Genomic DNA, 24,199 nt, shown 5'->3' with positions numbered 1-24,199 from the left:
GTTTTTATGTGCTTCTGAGTTTTTATATGCTTCTGAGTTTTTACGTGCTTCGGAGTTTGTATGTGTTTTTACGTGTTTTGGAGTTTTTACGTGTTTTGGAGTTTGTACGTGTTTTTACGCGTTTTGGAGTTTGTACATGCTTCAGAGTTCGTACGTGATTTGAAGTTTGTATGTGCTTTGTCTCTAGGGGCCACCGTAAATATACTTTTATTTATTCACTCCACATAAAATGTAATAAATAAATCATATAATACAAAAATCAACTATTCACATTTCAAGTTTTAACTATTTAAATTTTCAGCTTTTTCCTTTCACAAATTTAAAGTGAAAAGAACACAAAACACTGCAAACCACAACACAATTAAATATAAATTATAATATGAAAACTAAAAGAACATGCATATTCTCTGTCATATGGACCTGCATGAATAAACTTTCTCAATCCTTTATCATCTGCAACCGAAAATAGTTGTGGATGATTACTATACCTTTCTAATGTTGTTGTCCCTGCCTCTCTTTCTCTCTCTCTGTTCCTGTGCTACTGAGTGTAACTACCGCCCCTCCCCCCTCTGCCCAGCGTAAAGCACAAGGCTCGCGTGCAGAGTGAAGCGGAAAAAAAGTGCGAGAGAGAGGCTGAGAGAAAGAAAGAAAGAAAAAAAAAACCACGTGACGGCTCGCGATAAGGAGCCGGCTCTAAGAGCCATTTCGTTCGCGAACGACCCATCACTAACAAGGAGCAGGAAGCAAAGACACAACGCAGGCACTCTGTGGGCCTAACGGGGACGCAATCTACAGACTTCAAAAATGATCATCAAAAATCACATCCTAATAACTGTTTTTGTTTTTTCCTTTATTTCTGGGATCGATAACAAAGGTAAGACTCCTCTGAGCTTGACTAAATGCGTAGGCTGTCGATGTTAAAGGACATACAACGAAAACTTGGAATTTTTCATTCTTAAAAAAAAAAGGGGGGGGAGTCCAGAAAAAAAAGCTGTGTGTGATTAATCAGGACATATTTAGCTCCTGAAAGTACAGCAAAATAAGCTTAAATGTTGTTCTGGTCATTTTAATTTGGGTGTATTCTTAAATGTCTCTTTTCCTGAAGACTAGCATTATATAATCATGGAGCGACTTCTCTATTTTTATAGTATCTTGTTGAATTTACATTGCAGATGCTTTCCAGGGGTTTACATCAAAGCTTTCCAAGTATTCCATTGTAAATCCTCAAGCGATTCATAGAGGGTCTAGAAGCATCAACAGACAACATCATTTAAAAGATGTGAGTACCTGATACCTGACTGAATTATCTTTTCAGCTGATGGTTTAATATGAACTTTTTTTTTAAATGCTCTTTACATATTAAGAAATATGGAGATGAGACAGTGTCATATGCAGTCAACATAAACAACCAAAAGCATGTCATTCATCTAAAAAAGAACAGGTATGTGAATTTGGTTGTAGTGACATTATAAGCTTATATTAATGCTGCAGACAAATATATATACATCTTTTCTTTTCAGAGACTTCTTACACCCAAATTTTGTTCAATATTCACGTGACGCTGCCGGGAACTACAACACATCGTATCCGAAAGAACATGTACGTTGAAACACACCTTAAGTTATAAGGCTGGTCTTGAGCATTAACTCTAAAACCTGTTTTCATTTTGTTGTTTTTTTCAGGTACATTGTTATTACCACGGGGAGGTGGAAGGCTATAAGGATTCAATGGTAGCGCTGAGCACGTGCTCTGGTCTCAGGTTTGACTATCCCTATTTAAAACAATTCAAATTATTTTCCAGTTATTCTGGTTATTGGGAAATGCTCTCGATAAGGGCCAATGATTTGCTTTAACCTTTTTGAGGAATAGTATCTAAGTTTCCTGAGCTCATAGTACCTGCTACAGGATTGCCATGCCAAGCCCCTGAATAGAATTAGAGCGTTTGTCACTTAGAATGTCTTGAATGCTTTTCTGTAGGGGTGTGATCTTCTTTGAAAATAAGGCCTTTGGCCTGGAGCCTGTGCCACAGTCCACCACCAATGACCACCTTCTCTACCTTTTGGAGGACGTTCAGACCGAGCCCATCACCTGTGGAGTCGTTACTGAGGCTACTTCAGTGCCGAGCCACGAACCCTTTGAGCCTGGCCAATCCCTGACTTCTCTGCTGCGGGTTAAATGCTCATTTGTTACTTCAACATATATTTGCAGTGTTAAAAGGTTATGCAACATGAAAATCATTGGGGTTTTTGTTGCTTTAACAGAGAAAACGCAATTTACCACAGACCAGTTATGTGGAGTTGGTGCTGGTTGTGGATAATCTCAGGGTGAGTGTGTAAATATATATGTAGATAGATATATATGTGTCTATGAACTCACTGATATGGAAATAATGACTAGGCTTTTGTAAACTGATGCAGTAAATGAATATATTACTCCTGGTGTCACCAGGCATATAATAGTTTTTAAAATAACTTTTCCCACAAAATCTGGAGTGCTTATATTGTAAAATATAGTGCCAAAGCTATTGAGCAGCATGTTAATGTAAATGCCATTAAATACAAATTAATTGTGTTGACAGTATACTTTTAAGAAAAACAATGCAACAGCAGTGAGAGAGGAGATGGTGCAAATGGCTAATCTACTGGACGGGGTGAGATTTTAAGTAGTTTGTAAAAGAAAACGTGCCTAATTAAACTAGATTCTGTACTAAAACACTGGTATTTTTTTTCCTCTTTGCTGTAGTACTACAAGCAGCTGAACATCCGAGTTGTCCTGGTGGGCCTGGAGATTTTTAAGGATAGTAATCCTTTTAGTGTGGACGGCAGTGCAGGAAATGTGTTGGGAAATTTTGCTCAGTGGAGGAAGACTTTTCTGATACCCAAAATCAGGCATGACATTGGACAACTCATTGTGTAAGTAACACGTGGTCTTTGTCCTTTGGTTTATTTATTTATTCTGAGCAAGATGTTGTATCAATAATGCTTAATATCAGAATATCAACTGCTCTCTGACACATTTACCCCTTTTTCCATATTTGTTAGTGGTCAGTCTGGGGCATATCCAGGAGGTGTATTAGGTATGGCCTTTGTGGGCACAGTCTGCTCTGCCTCAAGTTCTGGAGGAATCAATGTGGTTAGTTCATCTCTGTTAACTTCTAACACCAGCTGACACACAGAAACTGATACCAATCATACATTATTCATAAAAACTGCAGCTTATTCTCGCAGGCTTTGAATACATTCTACTCTAGTCAAACAAGTTATACTTGAATGCACTCCACCACCGTGACAATGCATCTTTCTTTGTATTATTACAAAGTCTTTTTGGAAACTGCTTTTCTTATTAGTCCAACAACATAATGTATAACATGTATCAATTGCTATTACTATTGCAGTTGAGAAAGTGATTACATCAATAAATTGATTTCTAATATTAATAGAAATCTATATGTACTATATAATATTATATTTTTTGTAGATATATTTGATATATGCTTTTAAGTTCATTTACATTTTTTTTCTTCTGGCTATACACGAATAATGATTTATCATATCATTGATTTAAACTCTCATTTCAAATTCAGGAGCTGCAAATTGGGCATAAATTTTGTTAAAATGTCACCATTTAATGTCCTGTGTTTGTTTTTTACAGTTTAGCAACAACAATTTGGCTTTTGTCTCCACTGTGGTGGCTCATGAGATGGGTCATAACCTGGGCATGAATCATGACTCTGCGAACTGCGCCTGTAATGGAAAAAGCTGCATCATGTCAGGAGGTGCCAGGTAATACAGTTTTCACTAACGTTCAAAAAATGTTTAATTTATTGTTTTTTCCGTAGAAGTCTTTTTTTTTAACCTTCCTTACAATTCCAATTCTGAAAATTTGGGACGATATGTCAAATTTAAGGAAACAATGAATCCAATCACTAGTAAAGGTCTAGCTGTATGCGAACGTTATCTGAAAACGCCGTCACTAGCTCATTCCAAATGAACTGAACCAAAGTGAAAAACTGTTCTGTGGTTGTACGAATCAAAATTTGAAATTCTTTTTCGGAAACCTGGGTGCTGAACTGAAGAGGAGCGTTAGTGCCTATGGAAATGGCAGCTTTAACATCTGGAATGGCACCATCAGTGCTGAAAGATATATAAAGGTTTTAGATCAGTATAGATATTTAGAATTTGACAACAGAAACCTTTCACTATAGTAGGGTTTTTAAAAACATCTATATGAGGCCTGTCCAACTGTATATTTCTATAAATGATTTATCCTGTTATTTTGCAGTGGTGCCACAAATTTTAGCCAGTGCAGTGAAGCAGATTTTGAAGCACTGATTTTAAGAGGAGGAGGCCTGTGTCTGAGAAATCAGCCCGCTGCATCAAATGTGATTAGCAATCCTGAGTGTGGCAATGGTCTACTGGAACAAGGGGAGCAGTGTGATTGTGGCAAACCACAGGTAGAGTACTACTGTCAAATATAGTACTGTGCAGAAGTCTTGAACCAACCCTCATTTCTTTATATTTTGCTTCCATTTATTTATTGAACAATAGTTTTTCAGACTTTCTAAGAGTTCATCTAAAGGTCATTTCTTTTATTATTCTTTTATTATTATATTTTTTAAGCTACTTCACTTAAATGTTTGAATATTCAGGAAATACCAAAAATAGCGTAGTTTAGCAATCATAAATTGTATTTTTGCACCATCAAGGTGATTGCCAAAGAGCCATTAGCCAAAAAACATGGCATGTTTGGTATGGTGTGCAAATCTTTGAGGAAACTGGACAGATGGGGGGGGAGGGAGAAGTGACTGACCTGAAAATCTATTTGCAGCAAATGAAAAAAACAAAAACACTGTAGTTCCATGTATGTTTGCAAATTTCAGTAAATCACTGCAATTATTTTCCAGTTTCCTTGCAAACTATAATGAAATAAAGGGTTGCTTAAGTCTTTTGCTCAGTACTGTAAAGTCAAACACACTGAAAATAATACTTTATAACAAGCATTAACAATAGGTAATCATGTAAAGGTTTTTCTTACATGCCTTATAAATTTGAATTAACAGTACCATCTGTTAAATTGCATCAAGTCTTAAGAGGGAATATTAGATATCATATCATATCAGGATGTCTAAATATGGAAACGGACATTTACAAAGTAAATACAATGTGCAAAGAATTGCAACCTTTTTTGTAAATTAATTTCACTTATTGCGGCACAATTACCCAATTACACTTCTGCTTCATGCCTCTGAGAGTGAAAATGCTCTGGCGGTGTTGAAGTTTTGTATCTTTTGTTTAAATAATTAATAACTGTCTTTTTTTCATCTGTTTCATACAGGAATGTACGAATAAGTGCTGCAATGCTGCCACATGTACATTTACCCACGGATCTGCATGTGCTCACGGAGCATGTTGTGAAAACTGTCAGGTCTGAAATGTGTTGGATTTAGCTTTATGGTTGATTATTGTGCTTTTTGCACCAAGAAAAAACATTTGGAAATGTGGGTGAGTTAACTTTTTTCTCTCTTCTGTTTTTTAGCTGAAAGTTGCAGGAACGCCATGCAGAAATTCTGTCAATACCTGTGATCTTCCTGAATATTGTAATGGAAGAAATGAATCCTGTCCGAATGACTTTTATCTCATGGATGGTCTGCCCTGTGAAAACAATGCTGCGTATTGCTATGAAGGACGCTGCCAGACATATGATTATCAGTGCGGACATCTGTTTGCACCAGGTACATCTAATAATAATTCATTACTTTTTTCATGCTTTTAGTTTTCAGTAATGTGGTTACGATCACTAGGCAAGACTTCTCAGACTTTTCTTGTTCTTTTTTCTGGATATTATTTCTCTTTTTGGCAGATAATGCAATAAAAGCAGCAGATATTTGTTTCCAAGATGCAAATATTCAGGGAGATCGGTTTGGTAACTGTGGATCCAACAGCAATGGAAACTACATCAAATGTACTTTAGCGTAAGTACTCTCTAATGATGTCATTAATTCATCATCTCATGAATTTAAGGATTTTAGATAACATGTGTTGAAAAAGTACTGCGCTAGTCATGTTGAACATCGACTTTGTTTTTATAAAGTTGGTCAAATCTGAGAAGAATTCCCATCTTAATCCCATCCCCTCAGACTTTGCTCTTTTTGTACAATGATGTATAGCTATATCTAATGATATCTAATGAAAACATGGACAATTTTACTCTTATAATTTGGCACTTTCTAAGTCCTCTTATTTTCCATTTTTTGATCCCCTGTTGGAGTTCACTTTTCAAAGATGTTTGGTTGAAATAAGCACCTTCCTAACTATGGTTTGATACTTAAATCTAGCCATGATTTCTTATGGAACAACATTATTTGTGAACAAACTTGTTTCCTTTTACTTGCCAAATGTTAAATGTGAGATTATATTTACTCATTGAACAAAAACATGAGAAACCAGAAGTGTAGATTATACTTGTTTTTAAAATAAAAGTGTGGTTCTTGGGTTTTAACTTCAACCTATTGCTGATAAGTATGATGTCATGAATCTCCTCTCTCATCGTGAGCATGTGAAGCTTTGCTGGTACACTAAATTCAGCATGTATTCGATTAAGCATATGTGAATGTGTTTGAAAAAAAGTAGCATTACTTTATCTGATGGCAGTAACTGAGTGATAAGATACAATTGTAGCATTTCAGTTAATGATTAGATTTACCTTTTTTTCATCCAGTGTTTAAGTCATTTGCAACTGTGATTCATTTTCTTAATTTAACTCTGTTACACAGAAATACCATGTGTGGAAAGGTGCAGTGCACCAACGTGAATGTGAATAACCCTCCTCCTGGTGCCACAGTCAGTATCAAAATAGTTGCTGGGAAGACTTGTGTTAATGCAGACTTCAACCTTGGCACAGATGTGCTGGACCCAGCCTATGTTAACCCTGGCAGCCCCTGTGCTACAGGAAAGGTGAGCAAACTATTTTAATGACAAAGTAAAGAAATGTAACAACTAATGCAAATACGGTATCACTTTTTTTTACAAAAATACTGTCAACATCATAAGGAAAAACTGCTAATGACTCAATCTAACTGCACCAGTAAGTAACATTACTTTTCTTTTAGACCTGTGTGAACTTTCAGTGTGTGAATGCCTCTGCTCTCCTGCCCAACTTGATCTGTGATGCAAAAACCACCTGTAATGGCCGAGGGGTAAAGTTTCTTCTTTTTTTTTTTTGTCTTTCTTTACTCAGATTCCAGCCACTTAGGACCTGCTGGATATTTACTCTTTAATGTTTATTTCAGGTTTGTAACAACCTAGGTCACTGCCACTGTGAAAATGGCTGGGGCCCACCCTACTGTGACAGGTCAGGGTGGGGTGGCAGCATAGACAGCGGCCCTGCTCAAATAGGTACGTCTTAATTCACCGGTTATGACTTATGACAAATAAGTCCCCTAATACCACATGTGTGGCAATATGACCATCTGAATTCATCATTAGATACACAGTCATCTGTTATCCCCTCATTAGTGGAGACATTATTGCCGTAGCATTTGTTGTTGTATCATCTGTATGGGAAAATTTTCATTTTTACCAACGACATGCAGGGTATGTCTGCTGAATCAAAAACAATGTGATAGTTCACTATTAATTTTCATCTAATAAAAAGCAGAACTTTTAGAAAGTTCCCTCCTGGTGCAATTAAATTTTCACTATTGTTCCTAATTCACATCTGAACAAACATCTCTTTTTTGCACAAGACTACTCCCTCAGAAACGGCCTGCTGATCTTCTTCCTCTTGGTGGTTCCTCTTCTGGTTCTTCTCATTTTGGTGCTCCTTTACATCTTTAGGAGAGAGTCCTTAGAGCCTTGCCTCAAAAGGTAAACTTCAACTCAAATTAAGTGTACATACTAATAGTTTTGTTTTTCATATGGTGTTGTACATTTTGATTTTTTTTTTCTTTTTCAGGTTACGTAAGACTCAGACCAAAAACACAAATGCAGGCTCAAACAGCAATGCTCAAACGGGTGCCAGACCCATACCTCCACCTGAGCGTCCCACCAACCGGGTAAATATATTTATCCACTTATCTTCATAGTTATGGTAAAAAGAAAGTACACTCTCTGTCGATCCAAGGCTTTTACGTCTTAGGGCATGTTACAAATGTCCTTAACAGGTTCTAAAATGATTTAAATGCAAGAGGAAGAAGTTGACCAAACTTTGCAAAGCAAATTTGTAACATTCTGAAAAATAAAGGAGCCAAGTCAAAGAATGGCCCAGTCAAAGTCCAGACTTAAACCAGGACTTTAAGAGAGCTGTGCATGCAAAGCTCAATTAACAGAAGCAACATTGTCCACAGTCACGTGAGACTTATAGAGAAAATGATTACATGAAGTTATTGCTGTTTAAAGTGATTTTAGATGCTGTTGGATCACAGGGTGTAGTTCATTTTTCACACACTGTTTCTGCATTTTGGCTGACATCATGCAATATGTCATATCCTTGTGCGTAAAACCTTAAAACTTAAAGAGTGTGTACTTGTGTGAAGGACGTGAAGTGCAATGTTTGTTTATTTTCTAGTGAAAATGCAAATCCCTAAACAGGAAAGGTAACTCTGTTAGATGTTTAGTGTTTAGTGTTGCTCATTGTTGTGTTTGCCTTGTTCTTATTCTAGCCTGCATTTCCAGCAGCTGCCTCAACTCCAGTTTCTGGGTATGAACGGACTTACTTTTTTACTTAACTAAATCCATACTTCCCTCATAGATAAATGGAAACTGAAGCTGTCAGTACACAAACAAACATGTGTGATTGGTTTCTGACTTTAAACATAATCTGTCAGTTTCAAGTACGGAGAAACGAACTACTGGGATGATGAAAACAGTCATGACCCCCCTGAACAACCACCTCCTGTACAAGGCCCTGGAGTACCCAGACCAATCCAACCGAAACATCTACCAAGCTAATTGCTTTCATACAGTATCATTTAAATTATTTTCTGAAGTTATGAATTTGCTACAGATCAAAACTGTATGAAGAGACTATTTTAAAATACTAATTAAAGGCACGCTGTTTGTAAGATTGACTGTTATTATGTGGTAGTGGATGAGGCTGGTAAATGTTTACTGACTGTTTTATTAGGTCTTTTTACTATTTGGGGATACATGCAAATAAAATTCAAAAAGAGTTTTATATTTTACATCATCGTGCTTTTAAAAAAATAAATATTATTGATGTTTCTTGCAGTTAAATGCAATTGTTATAATGTGTGCGATGTAATAATGAAGGGTATCAAAAATGGACTTTGATTGTTTCGTTGTAACTGAGTAAAAAATTCTTGTGGCTTTTAAATTATTTCTACACTAAGAATAGAAACAGAAACACTGTGTGTAGAATCATAGAGTCAAAATGGCAAAAAAATAAATAAAATGTAAAACTAAATAAAGCTTCAGCATCCAGCCCATTTTGGCCACTTAAGATGTGTTGCTAGAACTGCAATTTATTTATTTTGAAATTTCTGTTGCCCTCAATACTATGCCTCTTTTTTACTCTTTTGTTTTTGTTTTTTAAATAAAGGGTATATAAAAGTGGCTTTGCCAATAACAACTTCTTGAGGCTTCTACCTTGTGACAGGAATGTGACTCAAAACTAACTTGAAATCATTTCATCACATCAGATATTTTTGACATATTTTGAAAGATGATAGAATATTATTTCAAACATGCAAATATAATTGAAATAACAAGAGAGAAAAAACAAAACTTAAAAATCATCAAGTTTTCATATATATTTCTACATAATGTGTGTGCTTGAAAAGGAGTAGGATGAAGTTTACACTTTTCCTGTTCCTACCCCCTTATTTCAAATTTCATTGCTTACAAATCCATCTCCAGAATTCAACATTATTTGATCCATATATGTTTAACTATGTACAAGTCTAACACATTGAACATACACAAATAAAACCATTTTCAGCACATAAACCAAAACAACAACAAACTACATTTTTACATAAACTAATCACCCTGTGTTTAACACTTGCTTAATGTGTGAATTTTTGCATTGATTTACTTTTCTTGATTTCATCGATTTCATTGATAAAAAGTGGATTTGAAGGTTCTCTTGAAGTAGCTTTATTTGTTATCCTTATTGCTCTTTTTCTGCAGAATGTATATTGGATGGGTGTGTGTTTTGTACTTGTTTCCCCACACAACCACACAGTATGTCATGTACCGCAGTATGATAGAACAATACAGAGTATATAATGATGTTTGATTTATGAGATCCTTAACCTTGCCAGAGACTTCGATATTTTGCCTTTGATATAAGTAATGTCTGGAATCCAGGATAGTTTGTGATGTATTATCACACCAAGGAATTTTATTTCAGGTACTGTTATTTATTGTCAGTTTACTATTAGTAGAATATGTGCATTTCCCAAATATTATGAATTTTGCTTTACTCAGGTTCAATGTTAATTTATTATGGTCAAACCAGGTCTTCAGATTATTTAATTCATATTCTAGTTCATTCAGAAGTTGTTCCAAGTTACTTCCACAGCACAGTAAGTTTGTATTATATTATATAATATTATTTTCAAAGATGTTGAAATTGCACATATCTCATTAATGTACAATATGAAAAGCAGCAGCCCCAAAACTGATCCCCAAGGATCAGTTTTGGAACACAACGGATTTCAATTCTGACTTTATGGCATTTATTTGGGTAAATTGTTTACGGTTTTTAAGGTAACTGTTAGCCCATGATAATGCCACCCCTCTGACCCCATATGTAGTTTGTTATGTAAAAGGTTGCGATGAACTGTATCAAATGCTTTCTTTAAATCTAAAAAAAACTCAGACAGCATATTCTTTGTTTTCAATAGCAGTTGTTACTGTATCTATAAACTCCATTAAGGCATGCATTGTGGTCATTTTAGGTCTAAATCCATACTTGCTTTATATATAGTACATTGTTTTTTTGTGATAAAGTCATATAATCTATTGTAAAATATTTTTTCAGTATCTTAGAGAACTGCAGTTGTAGAGAGATGGGCCGATAGTTTGCTATCTCCAGCTTTATACATTGGATCTAACTTTGCGATTTTCATCTTATCTGAAAATAATCCACTTTGTAATGACAGATTACAAATGTAGGTAAATGGTTTCACAATACATCCAATAATATCTTTAATTAAGTCCATATCAATGCCATCACAGTCATTTGGTTTCTTGGAGTTAAAGGATGTAACTACATCCATAATTTCCTCTTCATCTACTCCCCTCATAAACATTGAGTTTGCTACATTGATAGTTTTAGGAGGGTGCCCAGATTTTACAATTTCTTTAGCCAAGCTAGGACCAACATCAAGAAAAAAGTCATTAAAACAATTTGCGATTCGTTTTATGTCACTAGTCGTTGTATTTTGTATTTGAAAGTTATTTGGATATTCCAATCCTTTAGATCCTTTATTTACAATATTATTTAGTACTGTACAACACAAGGTTGGTCAAGACGTCGTTTACAATATTATGTGCTTTTATTTTGAAGGACGTCGGTAGGAAATGGCACGCGGAAGAATATGAGGAAGTTAATATCCAACATGGCTGCAAACAGAGTACAATTGTAAGTAGTAGAAGCTAGGTTGTGAAGCTGCTCTTTCGTAGCCCATGGCAACTGAGGAGGCCGTGAGTGTCAGCAGGGCTTCGGCCTGTCTGTGTGTCCTCTGCGGGCTACCCGCTGCTGGGAAGTCCACCCTGGCCCGCCGGATTCTCAGTACCGCCGCACAGCATGGATGGAGAGCCACTGTGGTGCCATACGATGACCTGATCCCAGAGCAAGCTTTTCGAACCAAAGTGGTCGAGGATGGTGTTAACCTGCAAGAAATGGTAAGGACATGATTCAAATGTAATGTGAACCAACCATCCTGCGTAATATTATCTATAGTAGGGCATTATGACTATTAGAGAACGCAATCAAAATAGTACAGCTTTACATTAAATAACATAGTTTGGTGCTAATTAACAGAAAAGGTAAAAAAAAAAATAAAAAATTTAGCTCTTTGACAGCACTAAGTTAGGTCAATGTACCCATCCATGTAAGTAAATTGCATGTGTTCAGTGCTTGAAGATTAGAGGTTAGATTTGTTTTGGGGTCTTTTGGCTAATTCAGGTAACTCTCACTACACTTTTCCATCAAATGTTTTACCCTTTCCCAGTTTAGGAAAGGGTAAAACATTGACATAGATAAAACATCAGATAGTTTAGGCCATGGTAAATTTTAGCACTTGCATCATAGGATATTTGAGGATAAGTATTTTGTCCAAGGACACTTCATCATATACAGTCCAGGAGCTGGGGATTGACCCAACATTAGTAAACAACCTGCTGTAAGTCTTGAGCCAACATAAACAACAAGCTTCTTAATTTCCCTGTAATGTTACCTTCTGCTACACGATATGTGACTGTATTAATTATTCAAAGTACTTTTATTCTGCAGCAGATTGTTTTTAAAATCCATATTGTCTCCATACATCATAAGTAGCTTGAGTATGTCCTAGTAATTTTAGAACTGATTCTCCTCTCTAGCACACTGAATGGAAGTCACACAGACAAGCTGTGTTGTACTGTATTGAGCAGTTCTTGCAGAAGTCAGAAATACTGCCAGAGGCACCAAGCAGCTCTGGGATCAGTGTTGCTGCCTGGGAACAGTGCACTCAAGGTCTGATGGGGCCTAAAGGTCTGAAGCCACCTCTCGTCTTCCTACTGGACGACAACTTCTACTATCCAAGTATGAGATATGAAGTTTGTCAGCTTGCAAGGAAGTGTAAGACCCCTCTTATCAACTGAATATGCCACTTAACGTATGCGGCTCTTCAAATATTAGGTTAACGTCTTCTGATGTTGCAGATTCGCTGGGTTTCTGCCAGGTCTACCTACAGTGTGATTTAGAATCATGCATCAGCAGAAACCAGAGCAGGTCTCAGCCCGTTCCCACTGAGGTGATACTGGAGATGGTGAAGCGGTTGGAGTCTCCGAATCCTCAGAAGAACTCATGGGAGATTAACAGCATTACACTTAACAGCACAGGAACTGTGTCCAAATCTGACATGTAAGGCAGCAGAAAGAGCAGCCATAAAGATTAATTACCAAAGTCAATTCATAAGTCAGGCTTTAATTTGTTGCCTCTGTGTTCTCCTATGTGGCTTATCCTCAGCCAGAGGGTGATGGAGTTGATCTCCTCTGCACTAAATAACCCACTAAGCCTGGGAGAAGACAACAAAGAACAAAAGGTGCGTCACTGTAGAGTAAACTTGAGACACATGCTAGTGATGTAGCTACAGAAGCAGATCATTTCTATCATTTCTAAAGGTTTAACGTATGAAATAACGCATCGTCAAGAGTCCTCAAATCAACAGTACCTAATCAGAGGGGGCCAACCTCAAGCATGACCCCCCCTTTAAAACAGCCCACAGACCCTAAGGAGTGAGACTGTTTATAAGTGGGTTGTCAGTTGAGTAAAATAGATTTTTGTCTATCTCAGTGGTAAAGAAAGTGACCCAGAGCCTCTTCCATGTAACTCTGAAAGTTTTAACCGTCAGCTATATTGGAACATCATTACACCAAGCTACCGTTAAGGGGATGGATGAGGGATGGGAAAGGAGACAGAGAAGGAAAAAAATGAAGGGGAGGGGTTAAGATATAACAATTATTACCATCATCATCAACATGCAATAATAATAACAATGACTCATTATTAACACATACTGTTTAAAAAAAAAAAAACTCACTCATGATCATAAACAACAGTACTAGCAGGTAGTCTTGTCTTGATATTACATAGTAATAACAGGTCCCTTAATACTACATATTATAAGTGGAAAATTAGAAATATATTAAAAGGACGGTTTTGCACTGAGATAAGAATGCATCATTAGTAGTGGAAATACAAGAAGCCAGAGAAATACCATCATGCATAACTGATTTTTTTTTTAATCTATGTTGCTGTTTTCATATATACATTGGTATTGGCTTAAGACATGCACCTGCACATATATCATCATCTATTTTGCAGGATGCTGATCGTCTGAAATGTGCCAATAGTGTTGTCCACCAGGCTGACCAGGCCTGTCGACGCCTCATCTCTGAAGCCATGAAGACTGCCAGAGGTCAGCTTTGGATAATATTTATTATTTCAAGTTTACCAGAGCATGCTGCCACTTGAAGCCTAGCTAAATGATCAACTCGTCTTTCCCTAATTTTAGAGAATAAAGTACCTCCTGAACGCATGAGGTCTTTGGCTGCTCAGCTGAGTGAATCCAAAGCAACGTTTCTTCATAACCTGGGGAAACATTTCCTCCATGAAGTGCCATTTATCCAAGGAGAAGAAATCAACGTAGAGCATGCAGCGAAGAGAGCAGCTGAAATTTTTAATGATGACTTGAAAGAAATCTTGTCTAGAATCATGAATGACAAATAAGCTTGACTGAATAGCCAATGTACTGTATTTTATTAAATGTAAGAATTTAAAAATGCTTTTTTTAAATTATTTTTCTGCTACTAAGTGAAACACTCGTAAATGGTTGTAATGTAATAACTTGGTTATTACAACTGTGAATGAAATGTTTATTTTTTAAAATAAATTCTCCTCAACTGATTTCAGATGTCTACGTGACTTCTCTCCTGATATGGTACAGTGGTGTAATTAAGAGTATCATTATTACATTTTCTGCCCATACTAACATTATCATGTACAAACAAGTTAATGTGTCCAAGATTTGCACAAACGAAAAGCCACTAACATTAGTTCACATTACATGTAACATAATGAGGGTTATATGGGATCTATAGAGCTTAGAAAGAAAAGCGTCTGGACTTCTTTAAGTTTCTTGAAGATGTTTCACCTCTCATCCAAGAAGCTTCTTCAGTTCTAGGGTCAAATGGTGGAGAGTCCCAGATTTTAAGCCCTGTGGGAGTGTCCCTCCAAGAGGGACAATGGACCCCCTTTTGATCCTCTACCTAATCATACGAGCCAAGGTGTGAAAACGGGTGTAGGTCACAATCAGCCATGGTTTCATGTAAGCTCATTGTGAAACCCTATCATGTGATTTCCTGAGGTCAGATGGCCCAGAATGTGAATGGGCGTTGCGGCGTCTGGGAAGGGAACTCAAACTGGATTATAGATGGCAGACAGCTGGCATCATAAACCACCCCAGGTTATATGGGATCTTTAATATGGCTCAGCATTGGCTAATATACAGACAGTAAGTGGCTACAATTAATTTTAAAGTTGTATGTACACAAAGTTACTTGAGACAGTATATAAATATTTTTTAAAAAGGGATATAATACAACTGTAAAAAACAAAACAAAAAAAAACCTACTAATTGTAGTCTCTGAGGTTACATATAAATAAATATTAGAACTACAACTCCCACTGAGGAATGTGTCTGGCTAATTTAACCATGATTGAGACTTTGGTGTATAATTATTAGGCATACAAGCAATTTACAAATGGTGGTGAGAATGGCACCTCGACGGCTCCACTGTGAATACAAAGCTGGTTGAGCTTGAAATGTTTGGTGCTTAATACTGCTTTGGTGTTGTATTTTTTTTTTAAAAGCCCCACACCCAACAGCCACAACATTAAAACCACCCTCATAATATTGAATTGGGCCCCACCTTCCTGCTGGAAAACAGAGATCTAAGCATTCACAGTGTGGACACAGCACCTTTGGGATGTTGGCAGCAGGGTGATTCACTGTGGGGCTTGTTATGGGTGTGCTAATATGTGCCACGTGAGTGCTACACATTGTGCCACATGCAAAATCTTCCCATCTGAACACTAGCAAATGAACTGGTACTTGTATAGCTGCAAGACTTCATTCACCCAATCACACCACACATTCACACAGCACTTTGTAACATTCTCACGTACACTCCAACTGATACTTTGGGGGCAGTTTGAGGGTTCAGTAGCTTACCCAAGGATACTTTGAGGATCAACCAACCAACCTTCCAGTTAGTAGACAGGCCACAGAAGCCCATTTCATTGCACTGTAACTAGATAATCACTGTTATTCATTTTGCCTGTCAGTGGTTTCAATGTTCTGGCTGATCAGTGTATATAGCTGCCTTTATAAATGTGATTACTCAACAGGCTGAATGAAATCCTAATGACTCACTCCAAAGTGATGAAACACTGCAAATCCCATCCCAGTCTAATGCCAAACCCAATAAGTTGCATGAGCAAAGGAGTACAGATATCACAAGGCATTAACTAACTCTCACAACAAACTATGATGTGTTGTAAAGTGTCATTTGTGGTTTTGTACGTTCACAACTAATACGACAAGCCCAAAGTAGGGATCAAGGTAGAAAAGCAGTAAGGCAACAGTATAGTGCAGATGTAGAAGTGTAAAATGAAAAAACAACTTAAAACATGAAATGTTAAACAGTCTCACTATGTTTAGTTGCTAAATATAACCAATATAATAAAAACAAGGGCTCCATATAAGTCTGTGCTGTCAGGAATCACTTTTTATGTTGGCCACGGGCAAAATGGCAGGCAAAATCGTATTTGTCTGCGCATTTATGCCCACAGCTGTTGCACTGGAATGGATGTTCATAGCCGTGGCAGCCCATGTGAATAGTGTAGAGGATATTGTCAGAAAAGTGAATATCACAATGTTGGCAATTATACACGACCTGCTGGTCCGGTATAGTCAGGGCAGGGGCGGGTGTGCCCGACTGGCTGTTGCTAACACACGCAGTCAGAGCGTTCATGTTGTTCTCAAAGCCAAGGCTCAGAGCAGGACTACAGTTCTCGTGGCGTGAGGTGGGAGATTCTTTTTTAAGTGATGATATCTGCACTCCATTTGAGCACATTGCAACCTGTTTACTGGAGACATTATGTATTAGGATGGGCTTCTCATCTTTTATTGACTCCCTGTCTGGGGACACGGGAGTCTGAGACTCAGGGTGGAGCTCAGCCAACTGACCGGCTAGTGTAGACACCTGGTCGAGTGGGTTTTTAAAAGTCAAACCATTAGCACTCCTGTTGCGACTTTCCTTCTCATCTACCCTGGGAGCGTTCTTATACTCGCTGCTGTTTAAATGGTGGATTTTGTGAGACAAGTCAGTCAGAAAATCCGATTTTGGCATCATCACAGAGGCCGGGTTGAGATTGATCAGGAGGCGCCGCCCGAACCCCAGCGAAGCTGTCCTCTTCTGCAAAGCGCTCAGCATTCTCTTGTTGGAGAAAGGAGAGCGTGCCACACTGGTGGGGAAAAGCTTGTGGCGGCGTCGCCGATGGTGTGACAGGTTGCTGCGGTCACTGCATCGGAAGGCGCAGAGGTCACACTTGTAGGGCTTCTCTCCTGTGTGTGAGCGCATGTGGGCTTCCAAGTGACGCTCATACGCAGATGCAAATGGGCACAGCTGACAGCGGTGAGGCTTTTCTCCTGGGCAAGGAAATAATTGCAGTTATAACTCTGATATTAACCAGCATATTTTACTGTGATGGTTTGCACAGAGGTAGGGAAGTGTCTATTAGACAAGGTTTAGACAAGGTGAAGCTTTTCAGTATTTCACTTTATCAGCTGTATATTGGGAATATTTACATGGTGGGAACGCTGACCTGTGTGGATGCGGATATGCTCTATTAAGCGAGCCATGCCCTTGTTTGCATAGCTGCAGTAGCTGCATTTATACTTTCCATCGCAGGTCCTCTCCAGGCCATCCATCTGCACATCTGACCCATCCTCCACAGACAGTCTCACCTCCACAGACGGGGGGTCCAGACCATTTTGCTCGCACCTTGGGGCAACTACAAACAAACACAGCATGACTTCAACATATGATTTTTCTTAGAAAACACGTAAATCAGTTGTTTGTATATTAGTGTGCTTCCTTCTCACCGGCTTGAAACGACTCCGCTGTCTCTTTTTCACCACACACGGAGCCTGAAATCATGTTGACATGCTGGGTTTGCTGGGTCAGGTATTCTTGAAATTCCTTTACAAAATCCACGGGCTCGGTCTTTATCTCCTCCATGTTCCTTCTCGTGTGCTGAGCCTGAAGAAAAAGATTCAAATGTGATGGCGATGTACTACAAGTCTGCTTTGGTATTCTGACAGCAGCTAACCTACTGCTGCTAGCGTTCTTAATGACTAGCCTACTGCTTTTAGCAGCAGCGCTAACATTACCTAGATTTAAGCTCTTGTATTTTAAATTTTAACACCCAAATTAAGCACAATCGTTACTGTGGTCCATATTTTGCCGTAACAACTCTAACAAACGCTTTTTCTTCGAGCTAACAGCAGAGTTGGGACAGTTTATCATCTCATGCTGTTACCTGGCGAACATGCGATCGCTTCCGTTTTTTCCTGATATGTTAGCGGCCACCCAAACGCAACTGTTGCCTTCTCTATTATCGGAAAAACATAGCCTATGTTTATTTTCGTATGGGGCTGTCGTTCTCTTTCTCCCTCTCACTCTATCTATAATATATAACTGGTTGTCATTAATATATATTTATATATATATTTATTATATTTTTTAATATGTATAAATCTGACTGCGTGAACCACACGGATCACACACAGAGATCTGAATACGCGCACATGGGTTTCAGTACGCACAAACAGATGGAAACACACGCACATTCTCACAAGTCTTCAACAATGGCCCTATATTTTTGCACAGGACACATATATGACACTGACATAAGTTTGTATATTTCGTTTGATTTCTTAATTTAATAAGTACATACAAAAAGTTAAAAATTCACAACATTAACAGGACAGACAGTGAAGCACTTGCCATTTATGTTTTTTTTCTCCACTCCTGCTCATAACGATAATCCCACAAGGACATGTTAATGATTAATGTATTGCCATTAAAGTCTCCTACATAGTGTAACTTCTCGTGTCTGACTCTTACAGGAGGTCACTGAAGGCAGCAATAGAAATGAGCCCTCTGGTGGACGTACGCTGCTGAACGTTTCATAACAAACATCATGGCTATCCCGTTGGTCAGGATTTTCTCAAAGGTTATACAGAATATTTAGGTCATTATTATTTGCATTTGAAGAGTTTCTGCGCTCATTTGAATATCTTTTCTACGGTATAACCCTTTTTTATCATTGAATTTTGTAACCTCTCTGGCTCTTGCCTACGTGACGTTTTTAGCTAACTGATGCTAATATTTGCTAAAGCTCAAACCTAAGTAGTTTCATCCCAAAATAATTTCAACACTCAATCCTCAAACAGTGGTCAACCGTGCCCGAGATTACTGCGTAATGCTCAGTCACACTGTGTGTTCATTACTAATTATTTTCTAAGCGATGTTACATATTTCTACTGCTGTTTGTTTTTCAGTCTTTCAAACAACTCTCTCGTCCATGGGGGGCATGCCAGGCAGGATGGAGGAGCACTTCCTCCAGATCTGTCCCAGATGTGGCTTCACACCATCCCGCCGAGGTGGTCTCCTCTTTCCCTCCACTTCAGACATACACAGAGGAGGAAGGCATGATGAGGGAAGCAGGTAAGCAGGACCTCTTGTTTCATGTTGTAGTGCACAGCTGGAGACAGGGTTTCTTAAAACGCTAAATATCTGCATTGCTGCTTGACAGTGAAAAAATATGCACAGGAGCGCATCTTCCCACTTGTGTCACAAATGGATGAGAATTCGCAGATGGATAAGGAAGTGATCAAATCCCTCTTTGAACAAGGTGTACGTAACTAATTTAATCGTGAATTAACGTATATGTCATTAAAAGTACGCCAGTGTGTCATTTTTTTCCCTTCTAGTGACTCATTTGATTTTTGCAGCTCATGGGCATTGAGATCGACCCCGAATATGGCGGGACTGGCTCCTCGTTTTTCTCCTCTATTCTGGTCATCGAGGAGCTGGCGAAGGTGGATCCCTCTGTGGCTGTACTATGTGACATCCAGAACACTCTGATCAACACGCTGTTTGTCAAACTCGGTACCCCAGCTCAGAAAGAGAAGTACCTCAATCGACTGTCAACAGACATGGTAAGCAGCTTGATAATCTGGAAGAAATAAAAACAGTGTACATCAATTCAATGTTAATGTTGTCAAGTGCAACTGATTAATGTTTTCTGATCATGCTTTCAATTCTGTTTAGTTTTATTTATTTATTTATTTATTTAGTGCTCACAGCAGCAGTTGAGTAAAGGAGTGGACATGGTCAGCAACAAGACTATTTAATTGAAGTGTTTAAATGATGCTTAATTGCTACTAAGGGGCCTAAAGGGTAATATGAAAATATCTCAGACAGTGATTTTACATTTTAATATTGCCAAGTTTATGTGAGCCCTTATAAATTGTGGTCTCAGTTTTCTGTTCTTAGTTTATACAAGAGAAACCTGGTGTGGTCTTCTGCTGCTCCAGCTCATCTGCTTCAAGAGCACTGAAAGATGCTCTTCTCCAGGACTTGGCCATAACCAATAGTGATTAATTGCCTTTTATCATGAAATAAGCATGGCCTTCCACTGAATAAGACACCTTCGATATGCATTTATGTGTCCCTTTACTGTCACGAATTCTGGCTTTTGAGCTTGTACACTGTTGGTCTTTCTCCTCATTAGTCCAAAGATTTGCTATTTGATTCCAAAAATCATCAAAAAAAAGGAAACATTCTTTGTTTTATCATTCATCATGTGATTTGTGTTCTTTGTACTGGTTTAATCTGCTGTTAAGTCAAAGAGCTTTATTTATATATATACATATATATATGCCGTTCTTTTTTGGAAACCGTATGTGTAATTTCTCTATATTTGTTCCTTGTTTATTTGTATTTTATATTAGTATTTTTGTATTATTTATACCAGATTGGAAGCTTCTGTCTCTCTGAAGCAGAGTCGGGAAGCGATGCTTTTGCTCTGAAGACGCGTGCTGAAAAGCACAAGGACTATTATGTAATCAATGGATCCAAGATGTGGATCAGTAATGCAGAGCATGCTGGTGTTTTCCTGGTAATGGCCAATGTGGATCTCTCTGCTGTGAGTAACTGCTGATGTTTCTATTCTCAGAGTGTGCAGTATTTCTTTTTGAGCCTAGATTTTTAAGGCCCCTCTCAACAGTCGCTTCTGAGCTTATAAGCTAATAACAATATATTGATTGCGTTTTTTTCTTTATCTTGGAAATTACCAAGACATGCTGGATTTTTTTTTATCAAATTCATTTAACAAAAACATCAAGTGAAACTATACTTTATAATACCCACCCTCTATAGGTTCTATTGATGCTTTGTGGTGATTAAATGCGTTCCCCTGTGACAGAAAGGTAAATATAAAGTCATCTTTGTTTGGCAGGGATACAGAGGCATCACCTGCTTCATCGTGGACCGGGACACCGAGGGGCTAGAAATTGGCAAGAAGGAGAACAAGCTTGGACTGCGGGCCTCCTCCACCTGCCCGCTCAACTTTGACAATGTCAAGGTGCGACCATACATCATGTACGTTACCAGAGAAATGCCTGGCAAGTGCGTTAGATAGATTTTTTTTAAACTCTGCTCTCTGTTCTAGGTGCCAGAGAAGAACATTTTAGGAGAGATCGGTCATGGCTATAAGTATGCCATCGGGATGTTGAATGAGGGTAGGATTGGAATAGCAGCACAGGTAAATTAAAACACAAAATCTGCTCTGTTAAAATGTCAAATTCAGCAGGGCGGTGTTCTAACTCTGTGTGTGTTTCAGATGCTTGGATTGGCACAGGGTTGCTTTGATCACACTGTTCCTTACACCAGACAGAGGGTGCAGTTTGGAAAACGTATCTTTGACTTCCAGGTCACGATCCATATTTGGACTTTGGATTTTTTACAACACCTTGTGGTGATAAGGCTTGGTTCAATAAATTCTGATGCTGCTTTTGGTGCTCCTTATATTCCAGGGGATGCAGCACCAAATTGCCCATGTAGCAACACAGATTGAAGCCGCTCGGCTGTTGACGTACAACGCTGCTCGTCTGAAAGAAGCCGGAAGAACTTTCATTAAAGAGGCCTGCATGGCTAAATACTTCAGCGCAGAGGTGAGCTTACTGTTTTTGTGGTAGTACACTGTAGGACAGAATAAGGATATTTTTGGACCTGTTTAGGTATGTTGCCATAACGTTATTTGTGTCATGATTTCATACAACCAATGGTAGAAGAAGTAAAAGTTGTTGCTGAGACTCTCCTGAAGCCATGGCAGTTTTTAGGTTCTGTTACATCCTATCATTTCTGTGATATCTCTGCTGCTGTCTCAGCTAGTAATTATTTTTACAAGTTCAACTCAAAAAGTCTTATTTTCTCTGTCTCTTTTTATAATTTACTTTCTTCAGGTTGCCACCCTTACCACATCAAAGTGCATCGAGTGGATGGGAGGAGTAGGCTTCACTAAAGACTACCCTATTGAAAAATACTACAGAGACTGTAAAATTGGTGAGCCTAACTCGACAAACGTGCTTGGACTCTGGATCACTCTGCAAATATTGGCTTGTGTTTGTATGCTGTTAGTGAGATTGCTGCTTAAATAAGGTGTACTTAGTGTAACTGTGGCTGGAGTCCTACTGTGAAAAGAACGAAACTTGTGAGTGCTACAGGAGGGTCAGGTGTAGATGTTCGTGATTGGAGCAGAGTGGGGCGGAGAGAGAAGGCCCGATAGCAGTGGCTGTAATCGGACTCTGCTGGAATTCTCCAGTCTGACCCCTCAGAGTGCCATTATACCAGCACACAGCCAAGGAAGCTGCCATTTCAAAATGTTACTTTTCCTTTCATCACTGCCACTTTGGCTCCCGAGCTCTCTGGCTGGAGCACCGGCAGACCTAGCTCCACGCTAAGCCTCCTTGTCTCCTGCTAGTGAAAGCGGCGGATGCATGTAGTGTGCAGAGGAGTTTGACAAAATGGACTTTGTTGTGTATGGCAGGAATCTGTGCTAATGCTTTGTTTTCTCTCTTTGTGCAGGTACCATTTATGAGGGCACGACGAATATCCAGCTGTCCACTATGGCCAAGTTCATTGATAAGGAGTACAATGTTTGAAACTCTATGAGCAAAGCCTAAACGATTGTACTCTGCGATGTTACACTCCGCATTTTTCCCCCCAGTGATTATAATGGGATTGATCCAGACCATACTACTATAGATTAGTTCTCGTGCAGCAGCTCATAGTTACTGGTGTTTTGGTTACGTTTCTTCAGGTTTAGAGATAAAGCTGCTCTGGTTTAATGATGTTTATTTTGCTTTTTGTATTCAGTGAGCTTTCCATCGATTCAAATACAATGAGTAACAAACTGTATATCATTTTAAGACCTTTACAACCTTCACCCCACATTTGTTCTAGGATTATTATTAATGTAACAGTAACATAAATGATCCATACATTTGCAATGTGGGAGTTAGTTGTTGAAAGCTGATGATTAGGATTATGTTTTGGTGCCTTCGGAAGATTTGCGATTACTGAGATCAGTGATGTAAAGGTGTGTGTTCTCTCTGTATGATTCTACATCCTTTTAGGAAGTCATCTGTAAAGAATGATCTGTCAGTACTATTAAATGTGAAGTATGCTGTAGTGCAGTGTATGGTTGTTTGTATTTGCTGAGGAGTCCAGGTTAATACCAAGTTCTCTCACTAGATGGCAGCATTTTCCCGAGTGACAGCCGCTCACAGAAGCGGCAGTCAATTATCATGTCTTTTAACAGCTTGTCACCTCTAATGATATTTTATATCAATTTAATTATGCCGGTGCTTCAGATGAAAAGAGCTCGCCTTGCATAATTGACTCATTGATAATTTTGTGGGTGTGACTGATTAAATTTGCACAGGCTACATGTGCTGTGCAAAATAAGGTCTATTGTTTGAACAGCTTTTAAACTTTTAGCCAAGACTTCTTACAAATAATTATGTGGTGATATTTTTTATTACTTTTAAATAATGGAGAGGGAAAAATTAAAACAGACACGGATACTATTTGATGATTTTCATTAGTCACACCGTTTCCTAATACAGAAACTTAATGTTTTTGTAGCAGATAATTTTATATTAAAATTTGCTTTTGCTTCTTATTTCATGTATTTGTATAATACATTTGAAGAGTGAAAGGGACTGAAATGTATTTGCCCTCATAAAAAAATTTAGGATTATGTGTGTGTTTCTAAACGATCAGTATAATTCTTGACACCACCACTGTATCTGTAACAAAAGCTTTGAATTTAA

At 38.2% G+C, this 24,199-nt stretch overlaps 4 protein-coding genes across 6 annotated transcripts; 3 read left to right on the top strand and 1 right to left on the bottom strand.

Annotated features, from left to right (window-relative positions):
• Positions 1 to 738: 738 nt before the first annotated feature.
• On the top strand, positions 739 to 9,284 carry LOC309713396 (disintegrin and metalloproteinase domain-containing protein 9-like). The gene is made up of 22 exons (XM_082545003.1): positions 739 to 874; positions 1,173 to 1,279; positions 1,365 to 1,441; positions 1,521 to 1,599; positions 1,683 to 1,759; positions 1,978 to 2,170; positions 2,262 to 2,324; positions 2,579 to 2,650; positions 2,743 to 2,912; positions 3,042 to 3,132; positions 3,652 to 3,782; positions 4,282 to 4,453; positions 5,335 to 5,424; positions 5,536 to 5,731; positions 5,860 to 5,971; positions 6,773 to 6,953; positions 7,109 to 7,195; positions 7,289 to 7,394; positions 7,745 to 7,865; positions 7,954 to 8,053; positions 8,660 to 8,697; positions 8,825 to 9,284. Exons 1-22 carry the CDS (start codon positions 805 to 807, stop codon positions 8,946 to 8,948), a joined length of 2,457 nt encoding a protein of 818 aa, XP_082401129.1. The 5' UTR covers positions 739 to 804; the 3' UTR covers positions 8,949 to 9,284.
• A 2,253-nt stretch (positions 9,285 to 11,537) lies between these two features.
• On the top strand, positions 11,538 to 15,098 carry pstk (phosphoseryl-tRNA kinase). The gene is made up of 6 exons (XM_082544791.1): positions 11,538 to 11,870; positions 12,570 to 12,807; positions 12,891 to 13,092; positions 13,198 to 13,273; positions 14,056 to 14,149; positions 14,246 to 15,098. Exons 1-6 carry the CDS (start codon positions 11,652 to 11,654, stop codon positions 14,458 to 14,460), a joined length of 1,044 nt encoding a protein of 347 aa, XP_082400917.1. The 5' UTR covers positions 11,538 to 11,651; the 3' UTR covers positions 14,461 to 15,098.
• An 80-nt stretch (positions 15,099 to 15,178) lies between these two features.
• On the bottom strand, positions 15,179 to 18,394 carry LOC309713273 (zinc finger protein Pegasus-like). The gene is made up of 4 exons (XM_082544790.1): positions 18,188 to 18,394; positions 17,900 to 18,056; positions 17,620 to 17,808; positions 15,179 to 17,443 (listed from the first exon to the last, which is right to left on the bottom strand). The coding sequence occupies exons 2-4, from the start codon at positions 18,033 to 18,035 to the stop codon at positions 16,515 to 16,517; spliced, it is 1,254 nt and encodes a 417-aa protein (XP_082400916.1). The 5' UTR covers positions 18,036 to 18,056; positions 18,188 to 18,394; the 3' UTR covers positions 15,179 to 16,514.
• acadsb (acyl-CoA dehydrogenase short/branched chain) lies at positions 16,781 to 23,555 on the top strand. Of its 3 annotated transcripts, none has more exons than XM_082544788.1 (12): positions 16,781 to 16,818; positions 18,926 to 19,032; positions 19,361 to 19,526; positions 19,615 to 19,715; positions 19,814 to 20,020; positions 20,839 to 21,009; positions 21,322 to 21,447; positions 21,535 to 21,627; positions 21,706 to 21,795; positions 21,899 to 22,036; positions 22,328 to 22,427; positions 22,950 to 23,555. In XM_082544788.1, exons 2-12 carry the CDS (start codon positions 19,000 to 19,002, stop codon positions 23,024 to 23,026), a joined length of 1,302 nt encoding a protein of 433 aa, XP_082400914.1. In that variant the 5' UTR covers positions 16,781 to 16,818; positions 18,926 to 18,999; the 3' UTR covers positions 23,027 to 23,555. The 3 variants fall into 3 exon arrangements, with proteins under 3 accessions (XP_082400914.1, XP_082400913.1, XP_082400915.1); XM_082544787.1 differs by lacking the exon at positions 16,781 to 16,818 and adding an exon at positions 17,892 to 17,981; XM_082544789.1 differs by lacking the exon at positions 16,781 to 16,818 and having other exon boundaries at positions 18,998 to 19,106.
• Positions 23,556 to 24,199: the final 644 nt, after the last annotated feature.

The sequence above is a fragment of the Aulonocara stuartgranti genome (genome assembly GCF_965226115.1).
Source record: "Aulonocara stuartgranti genome assembly, chromosome: 8".
Taxonomy (NCBI): Eukaryota; Metazoa; Chordata; class Actinopteri; order Cichliformes; family Cichlidae; genus Aulonocara; species Aulonocara stuartgranti.
Note: the sequence above shows the minus strand (reverse complement) of the source record. Positions and strands in the feature narration are given on the sequence as shown.